The sequence below is a fragment of the Hippocampus bargibanti genome, linkage group LG01, assembly GCF_051943395.1.
Source record: "Hippocampus bargibanti isolate YZ-2025 linkage group LG01, ASM5194339v1, whole genome shotgun sequence".
NCBI classification, from domain to species: Eukaryota; Metazoa; Chordata; class Actinopteri; order Syngnathiformes; family Syngnathidae; genus Hippocampus; species Hippocampus bargibanti.
In genome coordinates this window covers 14526951-14546362 of record NC_142734.1, presented here as the reverse complement: position 1 = coordinate 14546362, position 19412 = coordinate 14526951, and the positions used below count along the sequence as shown (strand labels likewise).

Here is a 19412-nt window from a genome sequence, read left to right as displayed (position 1 = left end):
CTCACCCAGCCCACCTACTTGTCCGTCACCTGGTCGCTAAAGAAGGGAGGTACATCCGAGGATATTTTGACTTTTGGGCCTCAGGGCGAAGTGATCACAGGGGCCAAGTATGCACGGCGTTACGCTGATGGAGCCATCCGTTTGGTGCCTGGGAGGAATGGATTGTTTGAGCTCGTCATTTCCAGAGTAACTACGTCTGATGAAGGGATTTACGAGTGCAATGGAACAGAGTGGACACATGAAAACGGGGGCAAATGGATTCAAATTGTGGAGAGCACAAAGGAAATGGGAACTGTTGCTGTTACTCCAACAGGTAAGAAGCATTTTTATTCTTGAAACACAAAGAAGAAATAAAAAATAAGAATAAATGCCTGTGCATGACATTGGCCCGGTGTTCGATTTAGTCTTAAAAATACAGGAGCAGGTTGTGAGACCATGCTTCAAGCTGATGGTGTTGTGCACACACACACAGTCCTTTGCTACTAAAATGCTGCTTTTAGAACAGTAGCTGCACATTGTAGGCCGCAATAGACCTTTTTACCACGAAAAAACTAACACATACAGTGAAGTCTCGTTATATCGATATCGGATATATCGATAGTCCCGGTTATATCGATACTATTTCTATGCACGCACGGAGAAAATTACATGCAAACAGGGTCGGATATATCGATAGTCCCGGTTATATCGATATTTTTTCGGACTCCCTTGAATATCGATATAACGAGACTTTACTGTACTTCTAGGTGGCAATAGACATTAGATTTCATGTTACCCAAGCTGAGTGACTGAGGAAACTTGAATGATTATTTTAGCCACCTTCTCTAATACCAGAGGGTTTTTAATCTTCCTGGAAAGGTTTCAGAGTTTATATTGATGTAAAATTATTTTGACCATGCTAATAAACTAAATGGCATCCCGGTTGTCCAGTGGGTTTGCATGTTGGCCTCATAATGCAGAGGTGCAGAATAGAGGTGCATGTTTTCCCTGGGCCTGTGTGAGTTTTCTCTGGATAGTCAATGTTCCTAACACATTCCAAAAACATGCATTGCAGGCTAATTAAACACCGTAATTTGTCCCTTGGTGTGAATGTGCAAAAGCTTGTTGATCTCTGTGTGCCCTGCAATTAGCTGGCAACCGCTTCAGGGTGTCCCCTGAACACTTCCAGAAGTCAGATGGGACAGGCTCCAGCAACCCTCGCGACCCTTGTTAGGATAAAACAGATTGGAAAACGGATGAATGAATGAATGGTAAATGGAACTGTAATGCTTTCTGGTGAAGGATGAGGGGAGTGAAGGGAGGGCCAGCACTGTGGTTCGTTGTCACCTGTCTGCCTCACCGGAGCTTCACATCTCTTTCTTGGACGAGTTTGCATGTTATTCCATGCATCCGTGGATTTTATTTTATTTTTTTGGTGCTCCAGCTTCCTCCCATATCCACAGAATTAATGAAAGGCCAACGTCAACTGGAATGGGTTCTTTACTCTGATGAATATACGCCATGTAGAAAATGTTTGGGTGGACAGAGTGATGGTGGGGTGGGCATTGAACATGTGGCCCTTTGCTATGTGGCTGTCTACATTGCAAAGGCATCCTGGTGGGTGAACGTCACTGCTCTGGAGTGTTATTGTGTTTAAGGGAGGCCCCAAACGTGCACACACATACTCAGTCATTCATTGTTGTTGCCGTAGCCACCATATCTTATATCTTTCTAGGTCACATATGCTCTTAAGGACTGGAAAACCCTCCGACTGATTTATAATGAATCTCGAGTATAATTACGCACCTAGGTACACATATGCACACATGTCTGAGGTCCATCATGTTTCTTGTTGACTGAGGAAGTTGAGCAAAGAAGATGAGAAAAGTCAAACAGAGTGGGCTTTGTCAGGCTTCAGACGCCATACAGAGACTTTTCCCAGCATGCTGCACTCTAGGTTGCTATTGGCGACTGTGTCCAAGTTGTCACTTTGAAGATAGACGCAACAGTTTTTAATTAAACCGACTGCCTTTTGAAAAAACTACGCAAAGTTCCGACTTGGCATTGTAGAAGAATTCCAAAATGCCTTTCCTGCTTGAAGGAACTGTCTTTGATGGTTTTCAATATTTAATTGATCTTTCTGGCACAAAATGTGAAAGAGCAGGATTTACGCTAAATTCTATTGTTCATTGATCATTTTCTTACACCGGCATACTTCAATAAAATATAATAGCTTCTATACTGCACCATGTATGTCAGGGCAACCTATTGGATTGGATTGGATTTGCCTTTATTAGTCTCGTTGTGGAGAAATTTACATTTCATAGCAGCAAAGTTATGAAAGGAATGAAAGTAGAAACACAAAATACAGGAACTGCTGGAAAGGCAGCCACTCTCGCCACCACCATAATTATACTGCAGGCTACGCCTAGGGGGCAGGTTTACTTTGTTGTAATATTTAGGTGGTAGAAACTTATAATAATCTGCAAAAAGCTGTACAAGCACAGGAAGAACATGCCATTTACACAGGGAATGTCTGAGATTGAAACAGAACAGAACCTCTTGATTATGGCAGATCAATTTGAGTTCATTCTATTTTTGTCGACAACATTGTATGAATAATTTGTATGACCAACACAATATTGGATTTTGTGGAACATGTAATTTTGCTTTTTTTTGCTTTTTGTTCAGATACATTCACATGTTGCATGGCATTGAGTTGATATTTTACTTTTAAAGCACAAAAGATTCAAGTCACTGTATTTTTATATTTAGCACGGCGCTGAAATCAACTATTTTTATCTGTATGTTTCTGTTAGAGAATCACATTTTCATCAACCATTCAGGTTTAATACGGTTTGTTGCGGCTGAATTGAAATGGTTTATTGTTTTCACGTTCTTTGTCATTCTTACTTTTACACTCCCAAAAATATTGTAATTCCTCATTTTTGTCACACTTCTTCTCTGGAATAAAAAAAATGTTTTCTGATATTTTATGTGCTGTCATATCTATACTATTCACCATTAAAGTTTAGAAGGCACCCAAGTGTAAACAGTCGGCATGAAAGCTGCAAGGTAAGGATTTTTTTTTCTATTTCTGATTGCTGCCATCTGCTCTGATCTTTTCAAGGTCAGTCCCTCAGTGTGAAGGCTTCTTCGTCTTCTCCACCCTCCATGAACCTGCACCTGACCCCTGGTGACAAACTGACGCTGCTTTGCTCCGTCGCTGCTGACAACCTGCCCTCCCTGTCCCTGGAAGTCTCCTGGCTAGCCAACGGCCGGGATGTCATCACAATGGAGCGCAGCGGGGTGGTGATCTCCAATACGTCAGCCATCTCAGCTCAAGGAAATCATGGCGAGGCCAACATAGAGAAAACCGGGGCTGACCAGTATAGGCTAGTGATGAGGCAGGTGAGCACGGAGGATGGAGGAACGTATGCCTGCCGCGTGCGGGCCTTCATTGAGAAAGGAGGAAAGAGCTCGGGAGGTGGAGGGCGGTGGCACATGGCAGCCGAGAAGACGTCCAGCCCCGTGGTGGTGAAGGTGTCGCAGATCAGTGAGTGAAATGTGGAATTGTTCAGTCCATTTGTTGAATTTGGTTAAATACCAACATTAGAGACAGCGTATGTTCTTCACATGGATGGTATAAAAAAATTACACACAAAACCAGGTGATGACATACCTGCCTCAAATAATAATCATCATTTCAAATCTTGTTTGACCTGTACAATTCAATTTGGATTGGGTGGGGGGGCATCATTTTAATGGTAGCTGGAAATCAACAAAGATTGAAATGATTTGTCACAAAATCTTGGTATTTGAAGAGATGTGTCGACCTTGTATATTCCTGAGTTTATAACTGCACAATTCTTCTATTTATCACTTATAGCAGATGAAAGGTTTACGATTTATCAGGCATAGAATAACATATTTTGTATGGCACCCACCTCGAGAACACACGTAAGGAATAGTCATATTTTGATTCCAATTCCTCCCATTTGAATGAGTCATGCAGACATAAGTTAAGCACTCTACTCTTTGTAGTTCTCAATTGAGATCCGTTTTTCTGGCTCTGCCTTTGAGGTTCCCATCATAGTGTGTGCAAGCAACTGATTGGCCTGATTTTTTTTAATGAAATTGAAACTTCACACATATTCTTTAGAGATATATTTTAAAAAGCTGAAAGACGGAGGTAAACATTGATTGGCAGATGAGTGGATTGATGCACCACGGCCTTAACCTAGCAAATAGGTTTGCATAATGTTCCCTTTCTCGTTTCCACCTGTACTGTGCTGAAACCATCATCGTTAGAATCACATCAGCGGAATCTGTGCATCAGCTGGTGGCCTGCTTGATATGTCAATTTTCAGACTTCACAGTCTTCAGTTACCACAGCAGCCTAATAACTTATGAAAGTCCCAAAAGGACTCAGGGTGTGCATGCACATGCTTGTGTGCATGTGATTTTGTGTGTGTGTACTGTATCCGCATGCACACTCGCGGCCTAAATACTGAGGATGCGGACTGTTCCAACTGGTAGAGCTCCTACGTTGTTGCCTGGAGGTATAGATTCCATCAAACCTGTCATTTGCGCATGCGCATACACAGACACCCCCCCCCCCCTCACACACACACACGCACACACACACACACACACACACACTCATGCAGGTTTTTTTGGGGGAGGCGGGGACTTGTTATGGAAGCGCACACATGCTCATTTGTACACACAAGGGGTAATTTCTCACAGCCTGGACTGTACTTTGAATAGTTCACGTGGTGCTTTGTCAGCTGCAATTGTTGTACAACAACGTACTTAAAGGACAACTGACGCCTCCGGACAAGTTGTGTCCATAATTTGTAAAATCACTTCAAATGACTTATACTGAGCATATTGTACAAAGATTCCACCGCATATATTTTATATTTTAAGACTCGCGCTGAATATTCAGGAAGTCTTGTTTTTGAGTTGGTGACGATTCCTGACGTCACGTCACGGAGGGAACGCCCCTGACAGAGAAAGCGACACACAGTACATTTTGCGGTACTTTGTTTGGTCTGAAAACTTCGTGTTGATCCGTGTTAATGGGGAAATTAGAAGGAAAACACATAAATAACGTGATGGTGAATTGTTCTGTGTTGCACCAAGACAACGATTTGATTCTAGTTGACACAAATTCCCAGCAGACAAATCAGCCCATTTCCAACGGAGCTTTGGCGTCATCTTGTGCATTTTCTGGGACGCTACATTTCATCCAGATGCCTCAAAATGACACGGGAATACTTCTTTCATCGATTGCAAACATTTATGCTTTCCTCTTCAGAACTATTTGAATCATATTCATAACTGGACGAGTAACCAGTAAAGAAAGCATCTTCTCCGAATCTAAAGCCATTGTTTTGATTCTCAAGCAAGGCAAGACGTCTTTGCGTGACGTCACGAACAAGGAGGCGAGACCTTCTGAAAATGAAACTTGAAATGAAAAAGTCATTTTTATTGGTGTTTTTCATTTGACTAAAAATATCAGCCTGCGTGTTTTGGGTATTTTAGATGCTATAAAACGTTTCTCTGATGTCAGTTAGGAAACAAAAAAATGGTGTTGGTTGTCCTTTAAACTTATAAGCAAACTTTATCAGAATCTGAAAAATACAATCAAAAAACCTTTAATAGTCCCACAATGGGGAAATTTGCAATATACAGCACCAACATTGAAAGGAGGCGAGGGGTCAAAAGATAAAACGTGAGTGGCAATTGAGATCATGACCCCACACTTTTAAATAATTACATAAATAAACAGACAAATAAACAAATAATAGTCAATACTAATATTAATGATAATGTCATTTATAAGCGCCTAACAAAACTCTCAAGGACACTTTCCAATCACAGGATAAGAACATAAAATGCGGGTGAGCAGCGGCAGCCATTCGCGTAAGTCAATTCAACACCAGGACACCCAATTGTTGACAGGGTGTTGACAGAACGGCTCAAGTCACTTCTGTAATCTGCTTTTCATATCACGCAGGACAACATAACCCGAACAGTTGTACAGTTAAATCAGTTATGTATTTTGTTCATTGTGCTGTTTAATTTTGCCAAGTTGTCAAAACGCTATTTTAATAAATAAGGCAAGATGAATGCCTTAAAGCTGGTTCCATTTCATTTGATTGATTAATAACTCTTAGGTTTTATTTAATACCTTAAAGGACAACCGACGTCACTTTTTTGTTTTTTAACTGACATCAGAAAAACGTTTTATTGGATTGGATTGGATTGGATTTGCCTTTATTAGTCTCACAGTGGAGAAATTTACATTTCACAGCAGCAAAGTTATGAAAGAAATGAAAGTGGAAAGGCAAAACATAGGAGCTGCTGGAAAGGCAGCCACTCTCGCGGCGCCGTCTTGAAGTCCAAAGAACACAAAAAACTAAATAACAAATAACATGACAACACAAAGACACAGAGAGACATTCATTCTTAAGCACTTTCTGTACCCTCTTTGTTACATAAAGCAGTTCCAGATGAAAGAGGAGAGGATCAAAGCGTCTCTTCACCAGTGGATCAGGGACATCATGGTGGACTGTGCACGTCGACTACAAGCGTGTTCTACCGGAAACAAATTCCTTGTGTGTCCTACATACTTGGCAATAAAGATGATTCTGATTCTGATTCTGAAAATGTTGAAAGCAAACACGCAGCTGTAGCATCCATTGACGAAAAGAGATTGTCTCACATCTCCTGTCCCCCATAAATCAGCTTCAATTCCAAGCCGCAACATTTCCACGTACGCATCGGCGCTCTGCGCTGACGCTCCTTTCTTCTTATCGCGGGCTCCTCAAACCATGCATCCATCCAGCCGCAGACTGTCCAACAGCATCGACCTTCCGCTGAACAAAACGAGGCTGTGAAGATGCTGCCCATTACAGGCGCAAAAAAACACAATGGCCCCTTTGGTGTCCAGCGATGACAGACGAATGGCACCGACATTCCTCCCATTCAAAAACAGTACTGGCATATTCATGCTGCCGAAAAAGCGCAACCGCTCAGCACAGTCTCCTCCTTGATGAATGTCATGGTCAAAAATGCTGAAAAACAATCCGTATCCATTCCACACGACGCCCAACAACACAAAGTGACAAAAGAAAACACAAAAACAAGACAAAAACAACAAAAAAAAGCAAGGCTCATCAGAGCACCTGCTGACGGCTGCCTACTCGGGCGCCATCTTGGACTCCTTGTTATAGCATCTAAAATACCCAAAACACGCAGTATGATATTTTTAGTCAAATGCAAAACACCAATAAAATTCACTTAAAGTGTCCAAAATCTGCAAACAATTGAGCTGCGTATTGGGCATTTTCAGAAAGTCCCGCCCCCAGTTCGTGACGTCACGCCAAGACGTCTTGCACTGCTAGTGAATCAAAACAATGGCTTCAGATTCGGAGAATATGCTTTCTTGTTACACATCCAGTTATGAATATGATTCAAATAGTTCTGAAGAGGAAAGCATACATGTTTGCAATCAATTAAAGAATTTATGTGTGCCATTTTGAGGCAACATTGGGGGGAATTCTCTCATCCAAAAAAAGAGGCACAAAATGGCGACCTCCAGTGGCCACCTCCGTTTCCACAGGCTGATAAATTCCTTATATGGCGCTTGGACGCAATCTTCTGGCCTTCTGGCGGCTTTTGGGTGCAACACGAGGTCCCCAGACCAAACAAGTACAGTAAAATATATTGACGTGATGGAAGGACTGCTACAATGCGTGTTTTTTTACGGTCAGGGGCGGTTCTTTAGTGACGTCACGTACGGACTCGTCACCAACTCAAAAAGAAGACTTCCGGAATATTCAGCACGAGTATTAAAACCTAAAATATAGCTATATGCGGTGGAATCTTTGTAAAATACGCTCAGTAGAAGTCTTTTGAAGCCATTTTACAAATTATGGACACAACTTGTCCGGAGACGTCGGTTGTCCTTTAAAAGACAACCAACACCATTTTGTTGTTTCCTAACTGACATCAGAAAAAAGTTTTATAGCATCTAAAATACCCAAAACATGCAGGCTGATATTTTTAGTCAAATGAAAAACACCAATAAAATGACTGAAACTGTCCAAAAACGACTTCAAAATGAAACCGGAAATGGCCAGTTTCAGAAGGTCCCGCCTCCTTGTTCGTGACGTCACACCAAGACGTCTTGCCTTGCTCGAGAATGAAAACAATGGCTTCAGATTCGAAGAATATGCTTTCTTGTTACTCATCCAGTTATGAATATGATTCAAATAGTTCTGAAGAGGAAAGCATAAATGTTTGCAATTGATGAAAGGAGTCCTGCCATATCAATTCGAGCCGTCAATGGCATCTGGACTAAAATCTAGTGTCCCATAAAATGCTCTGCTGGAAATGGGCTGATTTGTCTGCTGGGAATTTGTGTCAGCGAATATCAAATAGTAGTCTTGGTGCAACACACAACGATTCACCATCGTGTCATTTATGTGTTTTCTTCTAATTTCGCCATCAACACGGATCAACACGAAGTTTTCAGACCAAACAAAGTACCGCAAAATGCACTGTGTGTCGCTTTCTCGGTTAGGGGCGTTCCAAACGTGACGTCACGTGGGGATTGGATTGGATTGGATTTGCCTTTATTAGTCTCGCAGTGGAGACATTTACATTTCACAGCAGCAAAGTTATGAAAGAAATGAAAGTAGAAAAGCAAAACACAGGTGCTGCTGGAAAGGCAGCCACTCTCGCTGCGCCGTCTTTAACTCGAAAACAAGACTTCCTGAATATTCAGCGCGAGTCTTAAAATTTACAATATAGCTATATGCGGTGGAATCTTTGTAAAATACGCTCAGTAGAAGTCATTTGACGCCATTTTACAAATTATGGACACAACTTGTCCGGAGGCGTCGGTTGTCCTTTAAAGTGTCCAGGTTTTATGGATTAACATCCATCAAATTACAATACACTTTTTTTTACATATGAGACCCAAGAAGATGTGTTTTATTTTGTTTAAATTATGTGGTAACATAAGTGTCTGAAACTCATGACAAAAAGCTAGCGGACACCAGGGCAGACAACATAGTTTCCTGCCCGGCCATAAAGTTGCCTGCCCCATTTTTCACAACTTGAAACACAATAAGACGACTAATCAAAAAAAAAACATTGTTAAGAAGTATAAAGGATAGTTTTTTTTAATCAAGGAAGTACATTGATGAAAAAGGTCCACTCCTGTACGACTGAGAGCTTACACAGACGTATTAAGGAAGTACCTACCACAAATGCTCCCTTGCTTCATTTATGGTAAATATCCCTTGCTGAAGATTTTGCTCCAGTTGTTGTTTGCCGTCATGGTGCACAATACAATGTTTGCGTTGTGTTGTCTGCTAAAAGCCACGTGCACTTCTCTTTCTAAGTGCCTTTCAAAACTCTCAAGTATATTTTACAGCCACGGTATAGTCCGAAGCACGAAACAGGCTTCTGATTGGCTGCTGTGCCGAGTATGCTTCGGACTATACCGTGACTGTAAAGTGTACTTGAGAGTCTTAAAAGGCGCTTAGAAAGAGGAGTCCACGTGGCTTGTAGCTGTTTGCTTGTAGCTTTTGCTTTATTGAATAAAAATGCTTTTTTTCTTGAAGTTGTCGGCCACTCGGGCCGAGACGTTTTGGACGTAAAAGTTGTACGCCTCTGGCCTCCGGGCAGACGTTATTTCAAACACTGGGTAACATAATGTCGTACCATATTCTTAATGTAGTTAGTTTCAAACTGTATTGTTTCCCAAGCCTATGATGAAAATTACCCAAAGAAGTAACAAACAAGTTAATTCAGTCTAATCCTTCTGGGTTTTCTAAGTATGGCATAGCTTTTTGCCTTATTGTAATCGATCTTCACTTTGTATGTTTTCTGTCTGCTGTCATTACACTAACTGCAAGAGCAGAAAGTAATATGCCAAGTCTTTCATTTTATCGTAGTAATTTAAGAAGAAAATGAAGCAGAGTGCAGTTTAAATGTTGATTTTTTTTGTACTTTGTGCATGAAGCAATGTGAGCGAGACTAAAATAAGAACTTAAAGTTTTCCAGCTGGATTCCGAACTGCTGACTTCACCTGCTAGCATTACATGCCGTGCTGTTATCCCAATAGAGCAGGTTGTCCACTGGGTTAAAGACTTTGAGCTAAACATCCTGATCAGATATACTTTATGTCGTCGTTGTGGGCTTGCTGTCATTGAGATACCCGTATCGGTGACATATACACACACACCATGTCCGCTCAAACAACACACATAGGGACCTTCCATGTATCCAAACAAGCGTGTAAGCATGGACTATTAATTATGGTCTAATTATGATACATTAATGGAGTGTCAATCATAAATTAGGAAGGTAATTGCTCATGGCAGCCAGTTGCATGATGTGGAGGTCACCCTATGTGGTTTCAGAAGATATTCTTCAAGTGTAATAATAATAATAATTCACCATTGTTATTTTGAATCACAGAGCCAAAATACTCAGTTGAGCCAAATTTGGATATGCTTATCCATGATGGTGCAGGGCATTAAAAAAAGAGTCCATATTGGCAGATTGTGCTGTCATGCTGCTATGATTATCATACTATAAACGTAAGTGACAATCATCAGTTCGGTAATCCTGTCTCACTGGGGTGTGCAAAAATGCAAAGACCCACTACAGATTTGAGGCACCCTTTAGGGAGTTCATGGAGAGAGAGAAGTGTGTTTCAATGTCTGCTGGTTTTGGTGTTTTTTGTTTGTTAATGTTTGCCTGAATGGAGTAGCTGGAAGAGGTGGTGGGCAAGGTTTGAGGGGCCCAATAGTGTTTTTCATGCCCTCGTCTTGGTTTTAGCGGTGTGCAAGTCCTTGAAAGTGAGTAGGGTGGGACCAATGATTTTTTTAACCCAGTCCTAACTGTCCCTTGCAATCACATTTTGTCCTGTTTTGTGGCTGCTCCAACTCAGACATGATGGAGCAACACAGGACTGATTCCATGGCTGGACTTTTTTCAGCCTTTGTATCATCCTCCCACTTCATGTCCTGTTAGGCTGTAATTCTCAGAAACATCATGCAGATTTAGTTGAAAAGGATTAGTTATAATGTAAGTAACATAATAGATTGCTTTTGCAGATGTGAACAATGAACGACTATTAATAAAGCTAGAGAACCCTGCTTGTCTGATGATCGAGATAAAGCAGCGGACAATGCGGACATAAAGACACGATAAGCTTTGAATCCATATCACAACTATAGCGATCAAACGCAACAGTGATCCTTTTTTTCATGCCAGCTTTACATTCTGAATGTCATAGGAATGGGTTCATGTTCTCTTTGCATAATTCATACATTGCCTAACGACAAGACACAATGGTCGAGCCCATTGGTGCCGGCGAAAAACCACAGCATTGTCAGTACTTGTCAGTGGTTGTGCGGTTCTTCTCCGACCGCTACGTAGTTTACCATGTAATTTTTTTAGTCACCAAGTTGTGCAAATGCACACCCAGTTTTCCATGTACAGCTGAAAGAAAAGTGAAACAAGATGAATTGGGTGGGTGGTTAGTGTTGTCAGAACTGGGATGAAATCGGCGTGTCGCACCCACGCTCTCCGCTGGCAACACAAAAGAAAAATATGTAAGTGATGGCACCTTTTTAACAATTCATGTGTCATCTGCTTTATCTGAGAACCATAAATATGCAAGTCTTCTTCTTGCCCTCAATCCTTCTTTCAATCGATAACACAACTGAATTTGTTTTAGGTTGTTCGTTGTATACCTCTGAAGTGGTAATTTAATTACTCCAGCTACAGATTTCTACCTTATCAATGCTATCTATTTAATCTTGTCCCACAGACTGGACTAAAGTCAGATCCACTAAAGCAGTGTTCACCAACCTTTTTGCGCCACGGACCGGTTTAATGTCAGACAATATTTTCACGGACCGGCGGATGAATACAATAAAATAAAATGATACGACAGGCGTGGAAACTGTTTTTTTTTTCTTTCTTTTAAATATAATAAACGTGAATCCATTGTGTATCTTTATACAACTTTATTAGCAGAGTCCTGATAACAACATATGTAACATCGTTCGTCTCTGCCCCTTAACGCTGTATGGTCACCATGGTAATTTTTAAATGTGCCTTCAAAATAAGATACACAACAAAAACAAGTACAAAGCGCATACAAAATACAACTCACAACAAATGAATCAGTGGGACCCCTGAGCTTGTTTCTCTGCAACGAGACGGTCCCATCTAGGGATACTGGGAGACAATGACACCCAAAGTGTCTTCCTTATGTCCAATCTACTCTGTAGTTTGTTTTGGTTGCTGTCACTCCTCCTTTTCCCTTCGAAAAGAAACTTTCCAAAGGCGTTTGTTTTTTACTCATTTTGCTAGCTTACGGTGGGCTAATTTTAGTGGAATGTATCATGTGACCTAGACAAGCGTTTTGACATGCGTCAAGAGTAAGTCACATAGACGGATGGAATCTGGTAATTTTTCATTTTTCAAAATAAAACATAGTTCGGACTCAGATCATAAATAAAAGGGAAATTAGGTAAATTATTCTTTCTGCGCGGCTGTCAGAGATATGACAGACAGACACCGTGGACAGAGACTCAGAACCAGAAAGATTGTCCCCACTGCCGGCAGGAGACGCAGTCATCAGATGACATACGTCTGAATTGTGCGCCCCTCTGCCAAGCTATTTATTGAGAGTATATGCAAATTACAGTGATATATTAGTAAAACACAGTTTTCTTGATTATAATGCCACGCCTCTGGGCGTTCTGAGCACCAACAGCTGCAAGCAGTAAAACATAAGACATTTTAATTGGTTGTCTTTTCCAAGAACTGATAAGTTTGTAATCTGGCGCTTGTGCAGGATGTTTAAGCCGTAAATAACTTTGGTGGAAAAGGAGTATCTCAAGCCCTAAATTCTGTGCAAGGCCGGACCTTCTAGAATCTTGATGGAGACGACAGTTCACCTTGCCGTGTCTGTTTCACTCAGATTTACTGTGGCCATCTGCGCTTTGACTGTAGGCCCATTGTTTAGTTGGTCAGCAAAGCACGGCACTTTTAAACATGATAAATTATTATTCTCCATCAGCGGCCCAGTACCAAATGACCCACGGACCGGTACCGGTCCGCGGCCCGGGGGTTGGGGACCTCTGCAGTAAAGGATGTAGACAAAACATAAAACAATCCAACAATCCTCTAATTGTTTATTTCATCCAACTGTAAATACATGATCTGACTCTAGTGTGAAATATCTCTCCTGAAAAGCAAAATTGCTGAGTTTGTGCCTGAAATGAAATTTTGGCCTATATTCATTCTGATCCAAGGAGAGAAGTTGTGGTTGGTATCAGTGATGCCCTGCCTGTGTTGCTTTACTAAATAAGACATTCCAGTGAGTGAGAGTGGCACATGAATAATTGCCAGGGAGGCTGCACACTTCCTCATCCATCAAGTGTGTACGTGAGGCCTGCATGTGTTTGTGGGGCTGCTTGTGTCCTAAAACAGATGGTGACTGTGCATGAGGCGCTGTCTATATGTGACGTCCAAATGCCATCGTGCCAAATCCTGCATTTTTGGGGATATTTTTGTATAAATATGCACTAAATAACTTGTTTTTAAAACACATATCATGGAACCTTTGTAATCCCAGATCCATAAAAAGGGAGCAAAATATTAGGAACACCTCAGACAGGCGTGTGTTTGCTGAAGTGTAACGAGGCAATCTGGAGGGCTGACAGAGAGATACGCACCTCATCTCCCGCAGTCAACAGGGCTATTTCCTTTTTCTTCCCGTGTCCTGGCTTCTTGGATTGAAGGTCCAAGGCACAAAGCAGCAATCACTATGCTGTACTTGTCTGGCCACGCCGGACCGAACCTGGCACTGACAGATGAAAGTAATGTGCCGGCAGGATGGGAATCATTTCTCCAGAGGCAGCTCAGTAGCGAACTGTGTTATTATTAGAAGTAAGCTGTTGTTCAAGGAAAGGCTGCTCATAATAGTGCTATTGAAACCATTCCAAATAGTGTTTCTATTTGCTTCGACAATAGATGTGATAATACTGATTAGAGGGAAATATAACATGGACAATTTACTGAGGAGCATTAACTCATATTCAATGCATGATGCCTTTGGGATTTTTGGAGTCACTAAATACTGCAGTCTTATTGCTGCTGTTTCAGTCAATATCTTGACGCGTTCAACAACAGTTTGGGCTTTCTCATTTCCCCAGAACCGAGTTTCACGCTGGATATTGAGACCATCGTTCACCCCCAGATGACCAGTGAACCGACTGAGTTGGCTTGTCATGTAACCAATATTACACACCTACCCATGGGAGGTCGGCTGGGTGTTACATGGGAGCATACTGCACTTCCTGGTACTTTAACTACGCTCACTTAGCACTTTGAAGAATAAATAGGAGTGGGTTAAAAAAAAAGTTCATGGTATTGAATCATTTCCATTGTCGCAGGTGCTGCCAGCGAACCTCAGGCTACCCATTCTGTTGGCTCTATTGACGGCTCTGGCAATCTGTTGCCGGGTGCAATGTATTCGGACAGACTGGAGAGCGGCATGATGTCGCTGACAAAAGTCCAGCCCGACACTTTCAAATTGAGATTCCTTCGCACGCAGGTCATGAGACTTTTGGCGTCACAATAACATCTCTTTAAATTTGGACGTTATCTTATAGTGACATGATACATGCTTTCTACAGGAGATCGACATGGGCCAGTACGTTTGTGCTGTCTCGGCATGGAGCATCAACAGCCCGGACGACGTGGTGAAGGCTGCTGAGCACCAGAGCTTGCCATTGACTGTGCGATGGGACACCAAACGTATGAAAGTTTTAATTGTCTCTCCACGTTCTATTTCAGGCTCTCTGAAAATGGCATTAGATTTCTCTTCGGAACCTTGATATTTATCCCAAAAGTGCAAGACATATCGTGTGATATGATGACTCTTCAGGATGGGGCGGGTGGGTACGAGGGAGATAGCATGTCTTCTTGTCATACTAACCCTGCAGTTTGGTCTGATGAATGATCTTAATGTCCAAAATTCATTGGTACCATTTGTAGACTTCAGAGGAAGTCCCTCAACACATCCTTTGTATTATACCCTTCTCCAACCCATCCACATGCTGAACTTTGTGCCCTTACTCAAGCTAATTGAGGCATGATGTAATAGCATTGCTCAGTGGGCACATACACATCTGTTCTGAATCAGAATCATTTCATGGTGTGATTGCTTATCTTCCTGTCATGGGATTGCCGTTTCCTTCCGTCCAGGCTGAATAATGTCTTTCATAAGAGTTAAGTCATCCATTCATTGATCCACTGGCGCTTATTTTCAGGTCCATCGCTCAATGTTGCAGCCAAACGCATTCGCGAGGCTTCTGTGGGTGGTGCTACCTTTGAGATGAGCTGCACAGTGGCAACTCAGAACCTCGGTGAAGCGGGGTATTCAGTCCTCATCCAGTCACAAGACAGCCTGGAAAGTAATGTTAGGACCATCATGACCCTCAGTCCTGACAGCGTCATGCAGCACGGGGGAGCCACAGACCCCAATCGGAGGTGCGTACATTCTTGGTAATCGCAGACAACATCACTTGTTGTAACTCATGAAGTCACTCTGAACTCATCAGTACTATTTTCAAAAACTGTGTCCTTTCTGCCCATTTAGAGACAGTCTGGTGTTGACAAAGTCCGGCCCAGCTGAGTTTCGGTTTCGCCTGTGGGGTGTCCAGTTATCAGATCGAGGTTTCTACTGGTGTGACATCACTGCTTGGACAAAGCAGCAGCCTGGTCAGACATGGACCAGAGCCACAAGTGCAGAGTCCAACAAAGTCAAAATTGACTTTCAGGAAAATGGTGCGTTCAATGCCAAATGTTTGCATTTAACGAAAGAAACATTGCATGCAAATCCACTGCCCATATTTGTCACTGGCTCACAACACAACACAAAACAACACTTTGTACTGTATGTGCACATAGATTCCCCACTTTATTTTTTCTGATGTCAACGGGACGCTGTCAGTCCTAATGTTCAAGATGGAATAAACGTGCATCTGTTTAAGAAGATGGGACGAGTGCTTGGAACACGCACACGTCATCTGAAGGATGCAAAAAGGAGGAGCGAAGCGAAGGAAATTTTCCTCTGAGGAGATAGGCAGCCCTCCAACGCTGTTACTTTGACTAATTGTCGATTTTTCTCCCACATCCCTGCACCCCCAAAACAGCCCCTCCCCCACTCCTTCCTTTAACTCCCTTGTCTTTTCTCCGACTCCCTTTCTGGGATCTCTTCAAATTGAAAGCCTTTGGCCAACCACCCAGCAACAAAGATCTACACTGCTGCTTCTCCTTTCCATGTGTTTGTGTGCGCATGTCTCTCACGTGTTCATGTACCTGATGTGTGTTGAAATATTTTGAGTTGACCCAACATGGAATACACATTTACAGTACGGTACATACACATTCATACAGTCACGTGAAGAAGTATTTGCCCCTTGTCCTGATTTTTTTCTGTTTGTGTGCATGTCCATGTGTGTGCATGTGAGAGACAGACAGAAAGGGAGGTGAGAATAAATGGGAATATTTTATCCCTCCTGTATACACTGTAGGACTGTGATGATGAAGTAAAAAATAATCAGAAGCTCATTTTATCTGAATTTAAGATGTCGACATCTAAGTTGTTGATGGAAAAGCATTTCGAAACTTTTCAGAATCATTCATATTTTGATTATGTATTTAATGTTCTTCGAATTGTAATTTGAATATCTTCATTACTCTCTACAACAGGGGTCGGGAACCTTTTTGACTAAGAGAGCCATAAAAGTAAAATATTTAGAAATGTTTTTCAGCGAGAGCCACACGCACGCGCGCGGCCACTTTTCAACAAAATATCAGAATGTATTATTTAAAATAACTTTGTGATAGTACTCACCGTTAACATGGATGGTTTTCCGTTCCTCGTGTTTGGTAAAAATCCAGGAAAACGATCGGAATGAAATTCAATTTGCCGGTGCAGAGGCGAAGTTACTGATAGCTAGCCTGCACATGGCTCATAAGCTTCCACACTTGCTATCTGCAATCTACTTCTCGCAGAAGTATAGAAGTATGTCGATGCTAACGTTAACATGGGGCTTGTTAAAATGTCACTGACATTCGACTGTTTCATCGATGGTATTGTTTCATTGCAAATTAGAATCAGAACATTTTCTCTCCTCTAATGCTCCGGTGCATTCAGGCTGAAGTGCACAAGTTGGGCTCATTTAAAGGGACGTTTACCTGTTTCAACATGACGGCCACTATCATCCAATCAACATGGCGCTTTCGGCCATTCTAGGTTAGTGTCATCCAATCAAAATTGCGCTTTCCGCCAACTGCAGCCCCAATGGGAAATGAACGACGAAAAAAACGACAATATGTATTATAATGTGTAATATTTATCGGCGAGCCATATGCAATCATCAAAAGAGCCATATATGGCTCGCGAGCCATAGGTTCCCGACAACCTGCTCTACAACAAGGTTGCATTGAATAATATCACTTTATAAAATGTTACATGTTAATTGTTCATTGGTTAACCTCAGTATCATAAATCAACATTCCTATCATACGTCAAAAGATTTACCGGTGTCCTATTTACAATATTGCAGTCCCATATAATTTCAAAGGGTCGAGTTCTGTTTATTCAACGTGGGTCAGATTCTCCACAGCAGGGGTCCCAATTCGTGACTAGATTGCCCAGAAAAAAGAAAAACAAGTAAATGCATGAAATGTAGTCTGTTACACATGGTAACTTCATCAACAAAAACAATGGGGGAGTCTAAAAAAAATATTAGAATTCTTTTTTCTAAAATTTCAATTAGATAAAACTGATTGTCAAAAGTGAGCTGAACCTTATTGTAGCAACTTATTTTTTTATAACTGACATCTCCAGGGAATGGAATGAAAAATTGCATTTTACTGGTTTGTCTTGAAGTAAATCCATGCGTCGTTTGTTTTTCAGGACCCTCCTTCTCCATTGCAATCCATTCAGACACCAGTACTGTTTATCCATGGCAAACAGCCAAGATGAAGTGTTCCCTCCGCATCTCTGGATCCTCACCAAAGACCGGTACAACACGCACACCCACAAACTGTCATTACATACATTTGTAGTCATCCCCGGAAGCCCAACCTTTACTTGAAAATCTATTTTCAAAAGCATTAACGACTAGGCTGCACCCAAAAATTGTAAATAACTTCCTAATGATTCACTGGTGCGCAAAACTACTTTTCCCATTCATAATCACAAGTCATACAAGGGCCGCTCAGCGTTTCTTTTTTTCTATTTCTGTGATTTCAAATTCCACATGCTCTTTCTTACACACACATATAGAGCGACAGTTCTGGTGCACAATTTGCATGTGTGCAGCGCTCACCTGTCAGTCAGCAGCGGTGTTTATTAGACTGCTGAGCGCTTTACTCTATGAGTAAGGCACGAAACCCACACACACACACAAACATATGCACATGCACGAATCATAGTAGGAAATAGCATATTCAACTCACTGTAGCACATGTGTTTCAAACACCGGTTAACTGACTTTGTTTCATTGTTTCCACCCCCCCTCTCTGATTTCACTGCAATATACTTCCGACTTTGCTTTGATTTTCTGTGTAGCCGTGCCTTCATCCCCTCTGCTGTCTAAAGACCCATCCACTTTCCTCATGCATCCATTCTGTTAATGTAAACATGTCACATGAGCTCATGTGCCACTCCTTGCCTCCCTCAACCCATCTGTCAACATTCCTCCGCATTTCTCGCCTCTTTACTACACCAGCCGTCACATGGTTTCTATAATAAATCCCTCTAGAAACTTGATCAAACACACTGCTCCTCATCCGTTGCTGGTAGGCTTGTTTGGGTTTTCTGTTGTACTTTGTACCTATGTGAACATGTTTATTTGCACTTGAGTCCTCGTGTGAAGATGGGCATGCATATAGCGAACAGCCAGGGAGGAAATCCTCCTAACGCCGTGAACTATTTCCACTTGAAGATGATAATTATGATTTTACGTTCTTACATTTGGAGTCCTTGGAACAACATTGTTTACTAGTGTTGAAATTGGTGATGCTTCATGTCGGTGAATGGGACTCCCAGTTGCTTTTCTGTCCATTTTGAAAGATCAAAATTCCCAGAGGAGAGAATGTCACTACTCGGGTCACAAAGTTGAGTGGTGCGCAGGGTTGAATGTTAAGTAACAGACCAGCAAGTTGCTTGGTGTCATGTGAAATGCATCAAATGGAGGAGGTGTGCCTCAATAGCGAGCCAAGCCTTTGCTTCCTCTGGTGGATGTGGCTTCACTCGCCTGCTCACAATAAGAAGTGGTGAGTATTGTGCTCAATTTTGCAATCTGTCT

The 19412-nt window shown here is 41.8% G+C and overlaps 1 protein-coding gene across 1 annotated transcript in view; it reads left to right on the top strand.

The window, feature by feature from the left end:
• Window positions 1-19412, top strand: part of ptgfrnb (prostaglandin F2 receptor inhibitor b) — a 58199-nt gene that overhangs the window by 17626 nt on the left and 21161 nt on the right. Inside the window, exons 4-11 of the mRNA XM_088998365.1 lie at window positions 1-313; window positions 3110-3535; window positions 14241-14387; window positions 14481-14641; window positions 14724-14844; window positions 15360-15579; window positions 15689-15876; window positions 18017-18124. The exon at window positions 1-313 is cut by the window's left edge and continues 95 nt beyond it. Coding sequence (XP_088854491.1) covers window positions 1-313; window positions 3110-3535; window positions 14241-14387; window positions 14481-14641; window positions 14724-14844; window positions 15360-15579; window positions 15689-15876; window positions 18017-18124 — 1684 coding nt within the window. The remainder of the gene's footprint in view (window positions 314-3109; window positions 3536-14240; window positions 14388-14480; window positions 14642-14723; window positions 14845-15359; window positions 15580-15688; window positions 15877-18016; window positions 18125-19412) is intronic.